The sequence below is a fragment of the Etheostoma spectabile genome, chromosome 3 (genome assembly GCF_008692095.1).
Source record: "Etheostoma spectabile isolate EspeVRDwgs_2016 chromosome 3, UIUC_Espe_1.0, whole genome shotgun sequence".
NCBI classification, from domain to species: domain Eukaryota; kingdom Metazoa; phylum Chordata; class Actinopteri; order Perciformes; family Percidae; genus Etheostoma; species Etheostoma spectabile.
The window spans coordinates 11,498,691-11,514,865 of record NC_045735.1 but is presented as its reverse complement, the minus strand read 5'-3'; the positions used below and the strand labels follow the sequence as shown (position 1 = coordinate 11,514,865).

General features: G+C 41.6%; 1 protein-coding gene across 1 annotated transcript in view; it reads right to left on the bottom strand.

Moving 5' to 3' along the window:
• The window catches only part of lekr1 (Leucine-, glutamate- and lysine-rich protein 1), an 81,106-nt gene that overhangs the window by 54,919 nt on the left and 10,012 nt on the right, over window positions 1-16,175 (bottom strand). The window contains exon 3 of the mRNA XM_032504599.1: window positions 462-991. Coding sequence (XP_032360490.1) covers window positions 462-991 — 530 coding nt within the window. The remainder of the gene's footprint in view (window positions 1-461; window positions 992-16,175) is intronic.

The window sequence follows — 16,175 nt, the reverse complement described above, 5'->3', positions numbered from 1 at the left end:
TTCTTGGCTTCTTTGTGCACATTAATACAAATTTTTACCTGGGGTGCTCAAACTTTCGAACCCCACTGTATATAATGATAAATTCTGTAAAACAGTCTTGTTTCACAGAAATCAAATTAAATTGCTTGAGGATTTAATCGGTAAAATGTCCTCAAAAAACCCAAACAGACGTTTTACCGAGCCTCATACAGTATATCTATTTGCCCTTTTCCAGGTAATGTATGTGATGATGGAGGCGTTGAAGATGACAGTGGAATGCATAATTGTACACCAGGGTCTGTGTCAGAGATTCAAAGACACACACCAGCTAGTGGGATACATGTCTGATTTGTCTGAGTGTGTGTTTGTGTGTTTTTGTGTTAACAGCGTGACTCACAGGATAATTGCCCACATGAAGCCTGGCATTAGAGATCATTTCACACCAGGGACGGGAAGCACAGACAAACACATGCAAACCTCACCTCTCTTCCAGCTGTTGGGAGTATTTTCTCAGCTCGTCTAAATCTTTATTGGCCTTTTGAAGTGCGTCATTCAGAACTTTCTCTCGCTCCTTGGTCATCCTGTTTAGCTCTTCTTGCTGCTTCCTCAGTGTCTCCGCCTCCAAGTTTCCCAGCTCTCTTCTAAGTTGTCTCTCTTTTTCTTCACTGATTTTCTGATACCACTCTTTCATCTCCCGCCTCTGCTTCTCATGTTTTTGTTCAAACTGCTCTCTAAGAGCTCTCACTGTGTCTTTGTTCCTCTCTTCTAGCTCGTCTCTTGTGCGCTTCTCTTCCTCTTCTGTCTGTCTCTGGACTTGCAGGTGAAATGCCTTCTCCCACTCCAGCCTGCCCAGCTCCAATGCCTCTCGCTGGGCCTTCTCTCTCTGGGTGGTCTCTCTCAGTTCCTGGAGCTTTTCATCCAACTGAGCCAGTCGAGTGTGGAGCTGATGGAACTCGTTGAAAATGAGGTAGCTTACACCGCAGTAGCAACACGCCGTCTCACCGCGTTCCATCTGAGAAGAAAATGAACACAATTTGTTGGAAATGATAACAATGACAATAACAATAATAATAATGTGTCCGGGTTGGCTCGGTTGGTGGAGCAGGCACACACATGTAGAGGTTTGCTCCTCAGCACAGCGGCCGCGGGATCGGCTCCGACCTGCGGCCCTTTTGCTGCATGTCACTCCCCCTCTCTCTCCCCTTTCATGTCTTCATCGATCTTGTGGAAATGGAGGTCTAAAATGTTTTAAAAATAATCTTAAAAATTAAAATTTAAAATTAAAATTTAGAAGTAACCACAGAAGTACAACTATGTACAAAACATCTGACTTTTAAAGCCCCAGAAAACTTGGTTTCAAACCACATACTTTTGTATTATTTATTAAGAGTTAAACACTCAAAAACTGTGATCAGATTTGATTAAGAATAAGCAAACAACCTCATCAGATTCTGATGCAAATGTTGCTAAAACATTTTTTTCATCTTTTTTCAATTGATCACTGCCCAATTTAAATTTTCATAGTTGATTAAAAAAATAGTTTTTCTGGACCTTTAAAACAAACGGCTGGCCAAAATAAGAAAGAACACAACTCATTTTTAAAAATGGGAAGCCCTATCACTGGTGCTGTTTTCTTTAATACTATGGGAATAATCAAGTTGGTACAGTTGGTCCAATTTATCAAAATGGATATGAGACTTACAAGGTTTTCTTTGTTGAAGTTTGAGGCAAGTTTATCGTAAATGTATTGCACTTTATTTTTATAGGGTTTTGTGGAGAAAAAAATTCCCAGCCCTTATCACATGACCAATTAATGTTTCCATGATGACTATCATCATATTATTGCCTTAAGAGCCCATATAAATTGTGTATTGTATTTGGATACACAATTTGTTGAAAACAAAAACAAGTGAAGATAATAATGAATATATATCTTGGAAGAGGATGAGTGTAGAAATAGCATAGACTTTTTAATGGTTTATTGTATAGGACCTTTACAAATGAAGTATCAGAGCTGTCTATGAAAACATTTAGGTCTGAAAACTACCGGCCTCATTATCCATCACAATCATGCTCTGGAGTCAAAAACATCTTTTTTATCTGTCAGCAGTTCAAAGATACTCTGATACTTCCTTCAGATATTGTATTTACTGCTGTCTGTTGGAAAAAAAACATCTCCCAAAATGGTCTTTCTTTCTCTGTGCATGTCAGTGTGTTCTCTCCAAGCTGTTGTCACTTCTTTCAGGCTTATGAAGGATAAGATCACATCCCTGGGCTTTCATCTTTATGATATGTGGCAGAGAGGCAGCTGATATTTGGATGACATGCTGACAGCTCCCATGTTAGAAAGCTGATATGATGACTGCGACATGATGTAAACAAGGTAAAAGACGCGTGCAAATAAAGCTGACATTCTTGGGAAGGAAAACAGAACAGATCATTTATTTACTGCTGTTAAGGCACATACATGCCATGTCCATTTGCCATCCACTAGTTTGGACTGTGACCAAATTATCTCAAAAACTACTAACAGGATAAGAAACCTATTGATTTGCCTTCTCTCCAGTGCCACATTCAGACCAGACATTCATGCTCTAAAAATTAACAAACTAATTTGTTTTGTTGACCGCATAACCTTTTCCCCCCCAGGCCAACAGCAACATGGAGTCATGGTAGTGTTGTTTTTTGTTTTTGGCGTGATATCTCGGCGCCATGTAGTAGTGCTTCGGCTGTGCTTCCACCCAATATAGTCTCAAATCAATATCTGCCTAGGAAATTGTCTAGTCTTAATCTGCATTGCTATTTGTACTCGTGAATATGCAGACCACAAGAAGTAATTAGGTTGGTGTTGTTTTTTTGTTGGCTTACTTTTACTCACAACATGCTAACCGGCAACATAGGAGTCCATTCACTACGCTAAGCTAACTAGCAACGGCCCTGCCGATGTTGCATCGGACTAAAACAATGCATGCAATGAGACAAAAAATGAGTTGGCTCACCTACAGTATCTACAGCTAGGGGAGACTGTGATAAGCCCTATTTCAAAAATGGTGGTGTATTCCTTTAATAGTACTGAAAGATACTGAAATGGCTCTCATTGAATGAATTCTTGCCGTCTTTTGGCTTTCTCCCTCTGCCTCTCTTGTTTCCTTCTTTGTTTTGGTAAGGGATAAGTCAAAAAGAATGACAGGGTGGTAGACAAGACAGGCAGACTAAACATGCAGCAATACTTGCAAGTGCTTTTGATGTAACCCATGATTGACAGGTGACACATTTAAGAAGATAGAGCATCTCTCTCAGATTCTCCATTGACTACATATAACTTTCTCTCTCTCAGTTCCCATCAAAGGGACTTCTTGTCTTTCCCCTAAAAATTACAAGCGTACGTACGTCTATAGATGTTAATAAAGACCAATATTTGATCCACCATCTCATAAAAAGGTTCAAATAGAGCACAGACATGGTAAATACACTCCAAAAGTACTGTACATGAGAAAGCCAGAAAATGTACATTAGCAAAAACATATCACAAGTCCAGATACTCAATGAGAATCACCAGGGAAGTATTAAACAAGCAAATACTTTCTTCTTTTTTTTTTTAAATACTAAGTGTGTGAGAACGTTATCCAAAAATGCTTATGCCGTACATTTGTGTGTGATGCAGTCATGAAGACAGACAAGGGGGCAATATAAAATGTTAAAGTGACCTGTGGGCTGAATCGTGCCTTAGCTATGGCTTGACACACAAGGACAGATGAAAGGCACAGACAGAAACACACACACACCCAAATACGCACAGACTGACAACAGATATACACATTAAAACCCACAATTGATATGAGCACAAACATGTACGCAGGTACAAATAAAAGGACAGGCATAGACAGACGCATACAAAAGCAAATTTACTCATTTAATCATCTTGAGAAAGACAGGAAACTTACCCTCTCAACACACAATGGCGCGCACGCACGCGCACGCACGCGCGCGCACGCACGCACACACACACACACACACACACACACACACACACACACACACACACACACACACACACACACACACACACACACACACACACACACACACACAGGGGGCAGAATGGCTGTGCCACCAGCAGGCTGTGTGCTCCCGTGACTGAGTTTGGCCCCTCAGGGAGACCCTTTGCTCTGGGCACTGACACGTTCACTTAGCAGTGAAACCACAAAACTAACCCCTCCACTGGCTCTCTCACAAACACACACGCACAGACAACTACTACCTAAGAGGAGGAGGAGAGAGACAAGGGTGGTTTGAATGAAACAAGGAAGTGATAGAAAAAGAGTGAAAAGATGAGGGAGGAGGAGGAAAAATGTTGCGTTGTCTTTTAAATGTTTCATGCCAGCAGCCAATAGATGCTTCTCTTCACACACAAAACATCTTTGTCCTCTAGTGCACACATCACTTCTATGGCTTCTCTTGTGTTTCTCTTTCATTCTGACTCATGATTGACTCCATTAGCATGCTAGACTGTTGCCAAAAGGGGCAAAAACGTTACATTTCAAGACACATACAGCTCTTATACTCTTGAGGTTTAATTAATCTGGTAATGATTATTCTAATATATACAGAGTTAATAAATATCTATTACAAAAGAGTTTATTAAAAAGTCAACATGCTATTTGTAACTAGGCAAAACATGCATAATGCCTCAGGGTACATTGGTGATGTAGTAGTCACAATCTTATTAAACATTGAGTCATCCACCTCTTACTGTAACAGAGGGTCCTATTTTAACTATCTAAGCGCACAGCGTAAAGCGCCTGGCACAGGTGCGTTTAGGGCGTGTACAAATTCACTTATGCTAGTTTAAACTGTGGAAAAAAGGGTCTGTGCGCTAGGCGCATGGTTCAAAAGGGATGTACTTATCTTAATTAATAGTATCTTAATTAATAATAGGTGTGTTTTGGGCATAACATGCAAAAAAACAAAAAACAAAATCAATCAGTGTCATCCTTCATTCCCTTTAAAAGTCTATGCCACCAAAACTCCACAAGGTGAAGCAGGTGTAAAAATAACAATGAAATGCTGCGTTATTGACTTTAAACCAGGTTTTTGTTGGTCAATGGCAAGATCACTTTCCGCTCCTTCAAGATAGCAATCTACCAAGAATGCACCTGAACATACCTCCCTGTAAGACCAGCACGCCCATTGATGCAAAGATGGGCGCAGGTGCATTTGCTATTTAAATGACGTGGGCGCTGGATGGGAAATTGACATTGCGTTGGTCTTAAACTAGCAAAGACACTTGCGTCTGGCTTTTCCTTGTGCTGCAATGGGTACAAGATAGGGCCACGAACCTCTGGCTTGTGTCTACAGCTAACAGGTACCAAGACTGCTCTGTGTGTGTGTGTGTGTGTGTGTGTGTTTTGTGACTTGGACCCCCTCAACAATCCATGTTATCGCCACAATTCCTCAATGCTCCATCAATAAAACATGGGGCTATTACCTCTCGCCTGATGTGAAACATTTAGGAGGAGTGGAGTGGTGCAGAGGGTGCAGTTGGGGCGACAGGGTGGGGGCATGCTTTGGGTGGCTGGTGTCTTGCCAGGATGAGAAACATAATTAATTTACGTGATGCCTTTTTAACTCCCTGACTGTCTGCGTGTGTGTCTGTGTGCAAATGTCTGCGTTCATTGTCTCATGTACTGAGGGTTGAGATGGGCCACTATGCTGACAAGACACATAAAAAAATCAAATTTTTCCCACTTTCTCTGCTGCTACTTTCACGCCACCTCCTTCATCTTTTACTAATCTTCCGTCTCCTCCTAGCATCCTTTTTTCTCCAATTGTCCATTTCTCCTTTCTTCTCCTCTTCCTAAACAACCTTTTCCCCCTGTCCTCCTTATCTCCCTGCTCCTCCCCTTCGTCCACCTCTGCCTCCTCAGCAACAGCTGCCCTGACCCATCTGGACCATCTAAACACCAGGGGTGGGTCTCTGTCACGAACACAGACCTTTTTCATGTTACACACACATACATGCAGGCACCAGATACACACCCACATGTATGTTTATACACACACCCAAACATGCATTCCATGACCCAAAACTGATACAGCCACTTACACACACGAGCATGCACTGTGCACACGCACCGAAAACACGCAGTTTCCACATCACAAATGAATAAAAAATTAACGCAATAGGAAACATAACATGTTTGTGGTTTGTTATGAAGTACAGGTATTTTAAGAGAAGCTAGAAGAGCTATTATGAGCATGGTACTTTGTTTTTTGACAACAAAAGCAGGTACTTAAAGATACGAAAAAGACTTGGATTGAGTTTTGTTCTTTTACCAAATCAAATGTTCTCACTTTTCAGCATCAAACAGCTCCTCTACCTTTTTTCCTTTGTGTTACAACTGACCCGTTTGCAAGGCCTACTTTTCCAGTGTTTCTTTGGGTATTTCTAAATTCCATTAAACTTATCTCTGGCTTTTGCAATGCAATTGCTTGGTACTTGGTACAACCAACAGATCAGTCAATATCAGCCTAGCCAAAACCTGACAACAACAAAAATTCACTTAGTTGCACTTATTAGATAAGTAGAAGGTCAAGGCTTTTGATGAAGGAGAGACATTATGCCGGCTATACGCAGGCAGAAACATGTAGTGTGTGTGTGTTATAGGCAGCAGACCCCAACAGATCTTCACAATTAGACAGACTAAAGAATCTGTTTTCTAATCATAAGTATTTGAAAACCTAAATACACTTGTGTGATTTTGGAAAGCAGAGGTAACAAAAACTACAACCCACGCTCACAAACGCAGTCACAGAAATATTATTTTGCGGCACAATTCGGCACCCAGTGAATTCTGTTGAAAGATGCTGTGATGTACAAGGCACTTAGGTGTTTTTGGTGCTTGGGGGATTAGAGGCATTAGGATTAGGTTAAATCAAGTGATGTGATCATGGGCGGCAGATAGAGAGAAAAAAACAAAGGCAGGAGTTCTGCCTCACATCATACCTGGATCCTCTTAAACTTTTTATTTCAAACTTTTCCTCTTTCAATCTAACAAATGCGTGCCCATTTCCATCTGCTTTGCTGGCACATCATCCGGCTTCTCTCTCTGTCTGTCTATCATGTCTGTGATTTCACAGATAGATCACGCAAGCATTTAAGAAGGGATTAAGCAGTTGAGGGATCTATCCTTGTTTTGCCCCCCCCCCCCTAATTTTTCTAAACTGTTTTCTTTTTTGGACTGTGACAGTGCGTGAGAGCTTGTGGAGTGTGTGTGTCCCACTGAAAACATTGTCCAGCTGTGCTCTTGTCTTTGCGTGTCAAAACGAGAATGTTTTTGTGAGCTTTTGTCAGTTTGTGTGCACGTGAGCGCTTTTGTTTTTTGTGTTGACGGTGTGTGCGTTAAAATGCCTTATGTGTGTGTGTGTGTGTGTGTGTGTGTGCGCTCGTGTTTGTGTGTGTGATCGAGACTGCGCTTCGTGACTGTGGCTTTGTTGATTTTCGCGACGATAAAGACCCCCTGTGGTGCTCAGTGTAGCGAGAGCCAACACTGAGATTCCACTTATCTGGGCCCCTTGGTGCACCACACATCACATGACAAGTGTGTGAGCAAGTGCATGAGTGTAGATGTGTGTGTGAATATTTTGAGTATTTCCTTGACCACAGCACAGTGTGCGTGTCTTTGTGAAATAATGTGTTTCTATGTCTGTTTATCTGGGTGTGTATTTGTGTGTATCTGGGTGTGTGTGGAGGAGTGAAAAGGGAGGGGTTGAAGCGGTCACAAGGGATAAAGGGAAGTGCAAAGGAAGGAGGGGGGGCTGGCGTGCGAGTAGCGAGAGGAGAGAAGGGAGGGGGCAGACAGATCAGGGGCATACTGTACTGTAGAGTGGATGAATCAAAGTGTGTGACATGGCCAGTCTCTGGGTTGCTGCAATCTATGGAAGAGTAGCACATAGGAATCCCCAGTCAATTGCAAACGCATGAAATATGTGTGTGTGAGTGATGAAGTATGTGTGTGTGCATGCTGGCAGCAGAGGTTGAAATGATCAGTTACAGTAAAAAAAACAGAAAATCAAGAGGAAGTCAGCAGAGCAGACAAGGTGCAGGAAGAATGGGTTTGAACCATGTGTCACAGGGGAGATGGAGCCATGGAAGTAGTAATAAACATTTGGGACTACAATAAAGTGAGGGTTTATACCCCCTGTATAATCCAGGGTTGCATGTTTGTCGGCTGACTGGCTGCCCTCCCTTCTTCCCATCCCGTTATATTATCCTGCTTGTCTGCCTGGCCGCCTACCTCACTTGCTCCTTTGCGTGGAAGCATGGAAAGGGCAGTGGCAGGGAAAGAATCACCTATGGCTGCCTCGACTGGCACTTGGCCACGCATCAAATCACATCCAAACACAGGGCAAGGCACAGCACAGCACGGCACGGCACAGCCCACAAAACAACAAACAACTAGCCTGAGGAGCAGCAGGCAGAAGACTGTCTGTGTCCATTTAGTTCCGTGTGTGTGTGTGGGGGGGGGTTTGTTCATGTGGGAGTCAACCAATCAGCCTACTTGTCTTAATGTATTTTCTAAAAGTTAGCTATCTGCTCATCTCCAGAACTGCCTGGCGACTGCAGCCAGGTAGATTTTTACAGTCAATATCAGAGGCACTGAAAAGTGAGGCCTAATTTATCACCAAAAGCAACACAAAAAATACAGCAATATTAGTTATATGCACATTTAGTTGACGCATCTGTGTAGTATAGGATTGTGTGGAGCCTTGAAGTTGCATCTGACTGAGTGACACACCGGTTTGAATTTCATTCTCCTGCAGACAAAAAGTCTTATCACAGTTGCATAGCTAACTGAACCAACTGACAAAACTGAGCTTGACAATGTATGACCTGTTTAGATGGAAGCGTAAAAAATGGTAATATGGAATATGGTCAACATATCTGACCTGAAACTTAGTCTAAATGGAACCTAAACTGGAACTATTTACAATTACATTTCACTAAAAATGTTTCAATAAAACAAGACAAAACACTTACGCCAATAACTTTACACTAAATGACTAATAACACTGGTTAGGGTAGCACAATCTGACATGTCCCACTCATTCTAAACTGAATGAATACTACTAGCTCTAAAACACATATTTTATGTTTACACAAATAAAACAGTCATACCCGCATTTACAAAGAATTGTCAGTTGGGTTTAACAGACCCTTTAAACTGTTCATTTTTGGCCTGTATGTTAAGAGCTTCTGATGCTACAATAACTTCCTGTTTAAATTGTTAAATGTTTTTAATTCAACGACTCTATTGATGCTTTCTGGCAAACAATTTACACATTACTAAATTCTTAAGCTACAAACTAAGTCATTATGTTTTAAATGGTGCAACTCAATTTGTTAAATCACTAGTTTAAAAGGTGCACTATGAGTTCCTGCATGGTTTCAGCGCAATTTCCTTTTTGTCTCAAATCGTAGGCATCTCTCCTTGATCCGCTAGCTGCCTGCCCCTTGAATACACTCTGATAGAGTACGGTCTCGGGAGACAACACAGGAGTCATCAAACAAACACTAGGGGCACAGGCTGTGCACCAAAATACTACAAACCATGTTCCGGCCAATCACCGACAAGTGTTGCACTAACCCCCACACAGCTAGTTTTGTACAATTTTAACCCACATTGTTTACTTTATAAACACCAATGCACTATATGCTATATATAATGACTCTCTCATCTTTTTCAAGGCCCAGGTTTTAAACAGAGACTGAGTGCAGACATACATGTAAGAGGGGAAGTCAGGACAGCAGGGCAGCCAGTGAAAAAATAAGCCAGAGAGGGAAGGGGGAGTATAGTCTGTTAGTCTGTTACATTAATCAGAGTTAGCAGACAACACATGTGCTTCCGTTAGCTCCACTAGATCACGCATCACAACACACGGCTAGGCACGACATGGCACGGCACACTAAGCCAGGAGAGGCCAGAGGAGGTAACACTCGCTGAAATGTGTGTGCATGTCTGCCTGCCTGTCTATCTAGGTGTGTTCTATTTTTTGCTGCTGTCCAGTCTGTCAATAAACCCAAACCCCCTTAACATTTATAATTTGCAAACTAGATGACAGTCTGTAGAGCGAAGCAAAATGCAACCTCATTTAACCCTCTTAAGCAAGAGAAAACAAGTGCTGTCGCCTGCAGTGTTAAACTCACTTATGAATGAGTAAAACAGAGAACAGAGAACATCTAATTCAGTTTGATTGTACAAATAACTCAAGCTTTACATCACATAAGGAATCCTTTTGAGCAAGGCAAAATGTTATCATTAATTTAATGTTCACAAGAAAATCCTGTCATCTTGCACGGTTGGGTATGATCAATCTGTAAGTGATGTGTTTGATCTTTTTGTTGTACCCATTTTCCCTCAAATTCTACCTCAGATATTGAGGTTTCCTTTAATGTCTTTTAACAGCACCAACCAAACATGCAGAGACTAGCCATATTTAGTTTGGAATATGCATAAGGTGTAAAAGCTGTAACCATGATAGTAAGAAATGATAGTAAGAGTGGTACTGCAACAGATCCTCCAGTCTTCCAAAGTGATATTTGCTGAAAACACAAAACATATTTGTGAATAACATGGTAATGGTCTATTGAGGCAACTACCAATGAGAAAATTCTTCCTCTTTTGACCGGGAATGTCTGTCTGTATTGCTATTTAGAATATGTGCAAAAGATTGAGACAATAAAAAAACACTTTCCCTTATCATTTAATGCTATAGATATTTTTTTCTGCTATGAGATATCTTCATAGAACATGACATCTACAGGATGAGGGCAGTTGCACACCACACAAAAGTATGGATGCCAGGTATGCTACAAACATTGATTTTTGTGTTAGATTGGGATTGACTTTCTGAACACTTGATTAATGTGTATCTTTTATCTTGTACCAAAGTTTGCGGACAACACCTCCCTCATCGGACGCATCTCCAATGGAGATGAGTCCGCCTACAGTTGGTAGGCTGACCACCTGGTGACCTGGTGCAACCTAAAGAACTTTGAGCTCAACGCTCTAAAGAAAGCAGAGATGGTTGTGGACTTCAGGAAGAACCCAGCCTCATATGCCCCCACCACCCTGTTGCTCCACAATTGACACTGTGGAATCTTTCCGCTTCCTGGGAACTTTCATCTCCCACGGCCCTCAAGTGGGAGCTGAACATCAGCTCCCTATTCAAGAAAGGACAACAGAGGATGTACTTCCTGTGGCAGCTGACAAAATTCAACCTGCCACAGACAATGATGGTGCACTTCTACACAGCCATCATTGAGTCCATCCTCACATCCTCCATCAACATCTGGTACGCTGCTGCCACTGCCAAGGACAAGGGCAGACTGCAGTGTGTCATTCAGTCGGCTGAGAAGGAGATTGGCTGCAATCTGCCGCCGCTCCAGGACCTGTACGCCGCCAGGACTCTGAAGCATGCTGAAAAGATTGTGGCTGACCCCGCCCAACCCGGGCACAAACTCTTTGAACCACTCCCCTCTGGCAGGAGGCTGAGGTCCATCAGGACCACAACCACACGCCACATGAAATAGTTTTTTTCCCCTCCGCCACTAGCCTTATCAACAAGGACCGGAAAACACCCTCACTCTCTCCACACTCCACCTCTGGTTCCTAATGCCACTGTACTTACTCTGCTGTAGCGTTTCTTTTTACTACCGTTTAACTTATTTTATTATTTATTTTTATCTTTATTAATACACACTGTGTGTATAGGTTTATACTTGTATTGTTTATATTCTCTTTATTCTTCTTATACTTAGAGAATGCGTGACATGCACCAACAACATCATGACAAATACCTTGCATGTCTAAATAAAATGTACTTAACTGCCACAGTGGCTGGCATATGGCAATTACTTCATAAAAGCAATGGTGAACTTGTCATGACCCTTGGATTATCATGCAATATTGTCACTTTGTATTTCCAGACTCCAGACAAGACCCGTGACAATATTGCACAATAATCCCCCCGCTGTCTCTCAGTCATTACTGCAGATCAGCATTCACCTGATGAAACCTCCCCCTCGCCCTTATTCTCTCTCTCTCTCTTCCCCCAGATTTAAGAAAACAGAGTAAAAAAGGGCAGGAAAAGTGGGGAAGACAAAGAAGAGATAGAAGGAGGAAGGGAGCATGATTAAACAAGATAAAACAGACAACACATGTGCTTCCATTATCCATTGCTTCTGATGTCCTAGTGAGAAGGATCAAGACGAAAAAGGGAGGAGTGTGTCTGGTTTGAAACTATCCATTATTCAAGGAAAGGAGAACTGAGGGAACGAGAGAGAAAGACAGTGAGACAGACAGAGAAAGAAAAGGAGAGATGTGTAGCCTGATGTAGTTAATTGGGATGTGTGGCTTGTCTCTTTCTCTTAAAGACTTTGCCATGCTCGCATTAAAAATGAATGGATGGAGAAAGGGAGGCGAGCAAGAGCAGTTGAGAGCCCTCGGTTGGACAGTCAACAGTCAGAGACAAGGAAAGACACAACAAAGGCTAGCCAGGACATCGATTTACACCTTTAAATTAAAAAGGATAATCCGAGAGAGAAGTTGAAGATGGTTTTAAAATCGGAAAAAGCAGTCATAAGTGTCAGATATTTCTCTTCTGCGAACAAGTCAGGCTTGTCTGGTGATGAGAATGTTTCGGTGTTGTATCTTCAACAACTGAGTCTACTGTAAGGTGTCTAAAAGAACACACTTTACTACTACACGTAGGGGACTGCAGACCACATGAAGACAACTCCACTTGCTATACACTGATGCCCTGACCGAAGATAAGCCTTTATTGATCCACTGAAGAGAAAATCACAAAAAAAAGAGATTAAACACTTCTAATAGAGTAGAGAATGACTTTGGTTTAAGTTAAAGTATATTTGTGTAGCATTGTTGTAATACTTATGCAGCTAAAAGCACTTTACAGGATAATACAACATTACATCAGAGAGTAAGCAAATGTCCACACACACACACACACACACACACACACACACACACACACACACACACACACACACACACACACACACACACACACCATGGTCCAACACATCGAAGATTTTAGAAACAAACACAGACTACTGCGTACACAGACTATGGCTCATTTTCACACATTTTAGTCTGCACATACAGCCTTGTATTCTACTGTGGACATGAGCAGACGGTGACATTTATGTCATAGACATTATGCATTGTCTGGCCCCTATAATACTTTTTTCACTATATTCACCACATGTAGTTTGGTTCAAACAATCTGCAAGTCAGCTTGAATCAAGTAGATTGTATTACGTTTGTTTGTTGTTGTTGTTGTTTTCTTCTGTCCTTGAATGATAACACAAAGAGGCTCAGCGAGTAAAAAGGTCTGACTGATGTAACATCTCATGATCAACAGAAATTTTTTTAGAACCTAAAGTTTAAAGAAATAAACTTCAGGAGCTCATTAGAAGTTTGATTTTAGTTTGTGAGCTAAAATAAGAAAGATATGCAGTCACTCAGGTAAAGCGTTGGATAAAAAGGTGCAGAGGCGTTTTTATAGTGGACAAAACTCAAACTTCCAAAGTGTAAGAAAGATAACTAAGACCTAGTCCCTTTTGGATTCTGATCATCCCTGATCCCATCAGCAGGTCTGTATCTGTATATCAGTTATCCTACATGTGGAACTGTGACTGTTACATTTTTTATACAAGTCAGATGGGAATGTGTGTCTGCCTTCAGGGCAGGAAAAGGTAAACCTTTAACTGATGTACAAGTAAGGCTCTACTACAGATGATTCTCCATTTATCATCAAGTGTGCACACCAAATATGATACCACTGCCTTCTCCACATTTATTGTTTTAGTACAATCAAATGAAATGCTTTTTTGATAAAAACATTTTAACAAATCCATAACCTGTTGTTACACAAAGTACCCGTATCACCCAAAGCTTAACCTAAACATTTCAATAGCTTGTTTAAACACAGGAGGCATTTCAGCTGTGTCTCATGCACCTACACAGATGTCTGTATACAAAAGACAGCAAGAACTAGTGTTCCACTTGCACGTAACCACGACCAAAAGCTGTTTACACGCTTCAAGTCTATTTTCTGCTGCATCCGTATTCAACTACAGTGATTAAGTGTCAGGCTATGAGCACTGCCAAAACAGACAATACCTGAACAGTAGGGCTTGAATACATCCTGTATAGACAGGGCTGGAGTTGCTGCTGCTCTGCTGACATGTTGCTCTCCCTACACAGACTATATGGACATTGACATTACCATAACACACATACACACACACACACACACACACACACACACACACACACACACACACACACACACACAGCTCTTCTGACTAAACGCATGCCTGCACTTTCGTAGACAGCAGTCAGCCATGGAGTCAGTAATACAGGTCCTATAGTGACACATCCAGCATCTCTGCTCTGTCAGCTGTCCATGCAGAGCTACATATACAGAACTGTATTGCATATAGAAAGAAAAACAGAGAGTGAGACACTGTAGTGTGGATGGCAGCCTCAGGCTGAAACTCCCTATAATGTGAATGCACTTGCTAACAAAACTCTGCAACTCCTCAATTATTAATGAAATAGGACAGGTAGCAAATGCATGCCATGGCATGCAGTGTGTGTGTGTGTGTGTGTGTGTGTGTGTGTGTGAGAGAGAAAGAGAGACAGAAAGTGTCATCATTTTGGTCTCTCTGGTCTTATTCTCTTCATTTTTGATTCTCTCTGATGAAAACAAAAACAAAACATCCCTTATCTCTCCTGCACACACACTGGGAAGTTCTCGGTGTTCTCTCTGCCTCCTTTGCTCTCCACTCGCTCTCTAATTATCTCTGAAGTGAACAATTTGTCCTGTTACATTGTGTTTAGGAGCTTTCCACAGATCACAACATTTGAGAAGTTGACAGGGAGTATTGTCCCTCTTGTTTCGGTCTTACTCTACTTGCTTTTCTTGCTTCTTCTCCCTGTCTCTTTCTTCTTGTACGTCCCTCTCTCTTGGAAGTGAACATCTTGTCCTGTTACACTGTGTGTTTGAGCTCCTCTCATACTGTGACACTTGAGAAGTGAATAGGTAGTATCAGCGCCTTGTGAAGAACAAGAGGTGCTCAGCTGCTGTGTAAAAAGGCTGTGGTGTACTCTGCTCATTGCTGCAGTGAAAACAACTAATCCTTGAGCCCTGTTTGGACTAGAACACTGCTCAGAAAGATTGATGTTTCACTTTGACAACTTGGGAAAAAACTTCTTCAGCGTAAGGAAGGGAAAAAGCATTGTTTTGAGTTTGCGTGGTGGTAATAGACAAGGCTTATAGGCGTTCAGACCGAACATGGTTTGAGCTGCGCTTGTAGCTGGATTCAGCGCACATACAGCTCGAAACGCCGTTGTGGCCCGGCGCAAGCCATTGGAGACAGTGGGTTTTAGAGTACAGTGGTTTCGTTGCTGCCTTTAGTCTAAACGGCCCTTTATGCTGTGTTCAGACCAACAATAGCACTGTGTTATTGCATTAGCACAGGGGGTCCTGGCGCAAAGGCGTCTCACACAAAAAAATGCAGGATTGTCCAGCAACACAAAGTCATCCAGCAGCGCAGCCCACTGCATTTTTTTAATGCAGTGCTGTTTTTAGTCGGACCACCAGCTTGAAGAAGCAGGTTTGAGTTGATTTTCAATTGAAAGACCATTAATGAAGGAAGCAAACACTCTCTGGCCCCTGAGTAATAAGTCCTAATGTGCCCTTGAGAAAGACAAATAACAGGACTGAGGGGAAGTGTGACTGTATTCACATGACACAGGGTGAAACTGAAAAGCACCATGCATTCTCAGCATATTTACAAAAAAATGTAATACTGCATAGATTATTTTCAGTTCCATGGCAAAAATTGTTATGGTGGCACAGAGAGACAGATTTTGACCAAATTATTATTAAGTAGGGCTGTGACGGTACACCAAACCCACGACTCAGTTCATATCATTATAGTCAATAAAACGTAATAAATCGTTTTGTCATTGCTTACCTTAGCAACACAGTAATACTACAGAAACCTTATTTTTTGATATTCATAGATTTTAATATTGCTCGATCCAACACCAAAGATTCTTTTATACCTTTAATTAATGTTTACAAAATCATTTCAGTGGTTC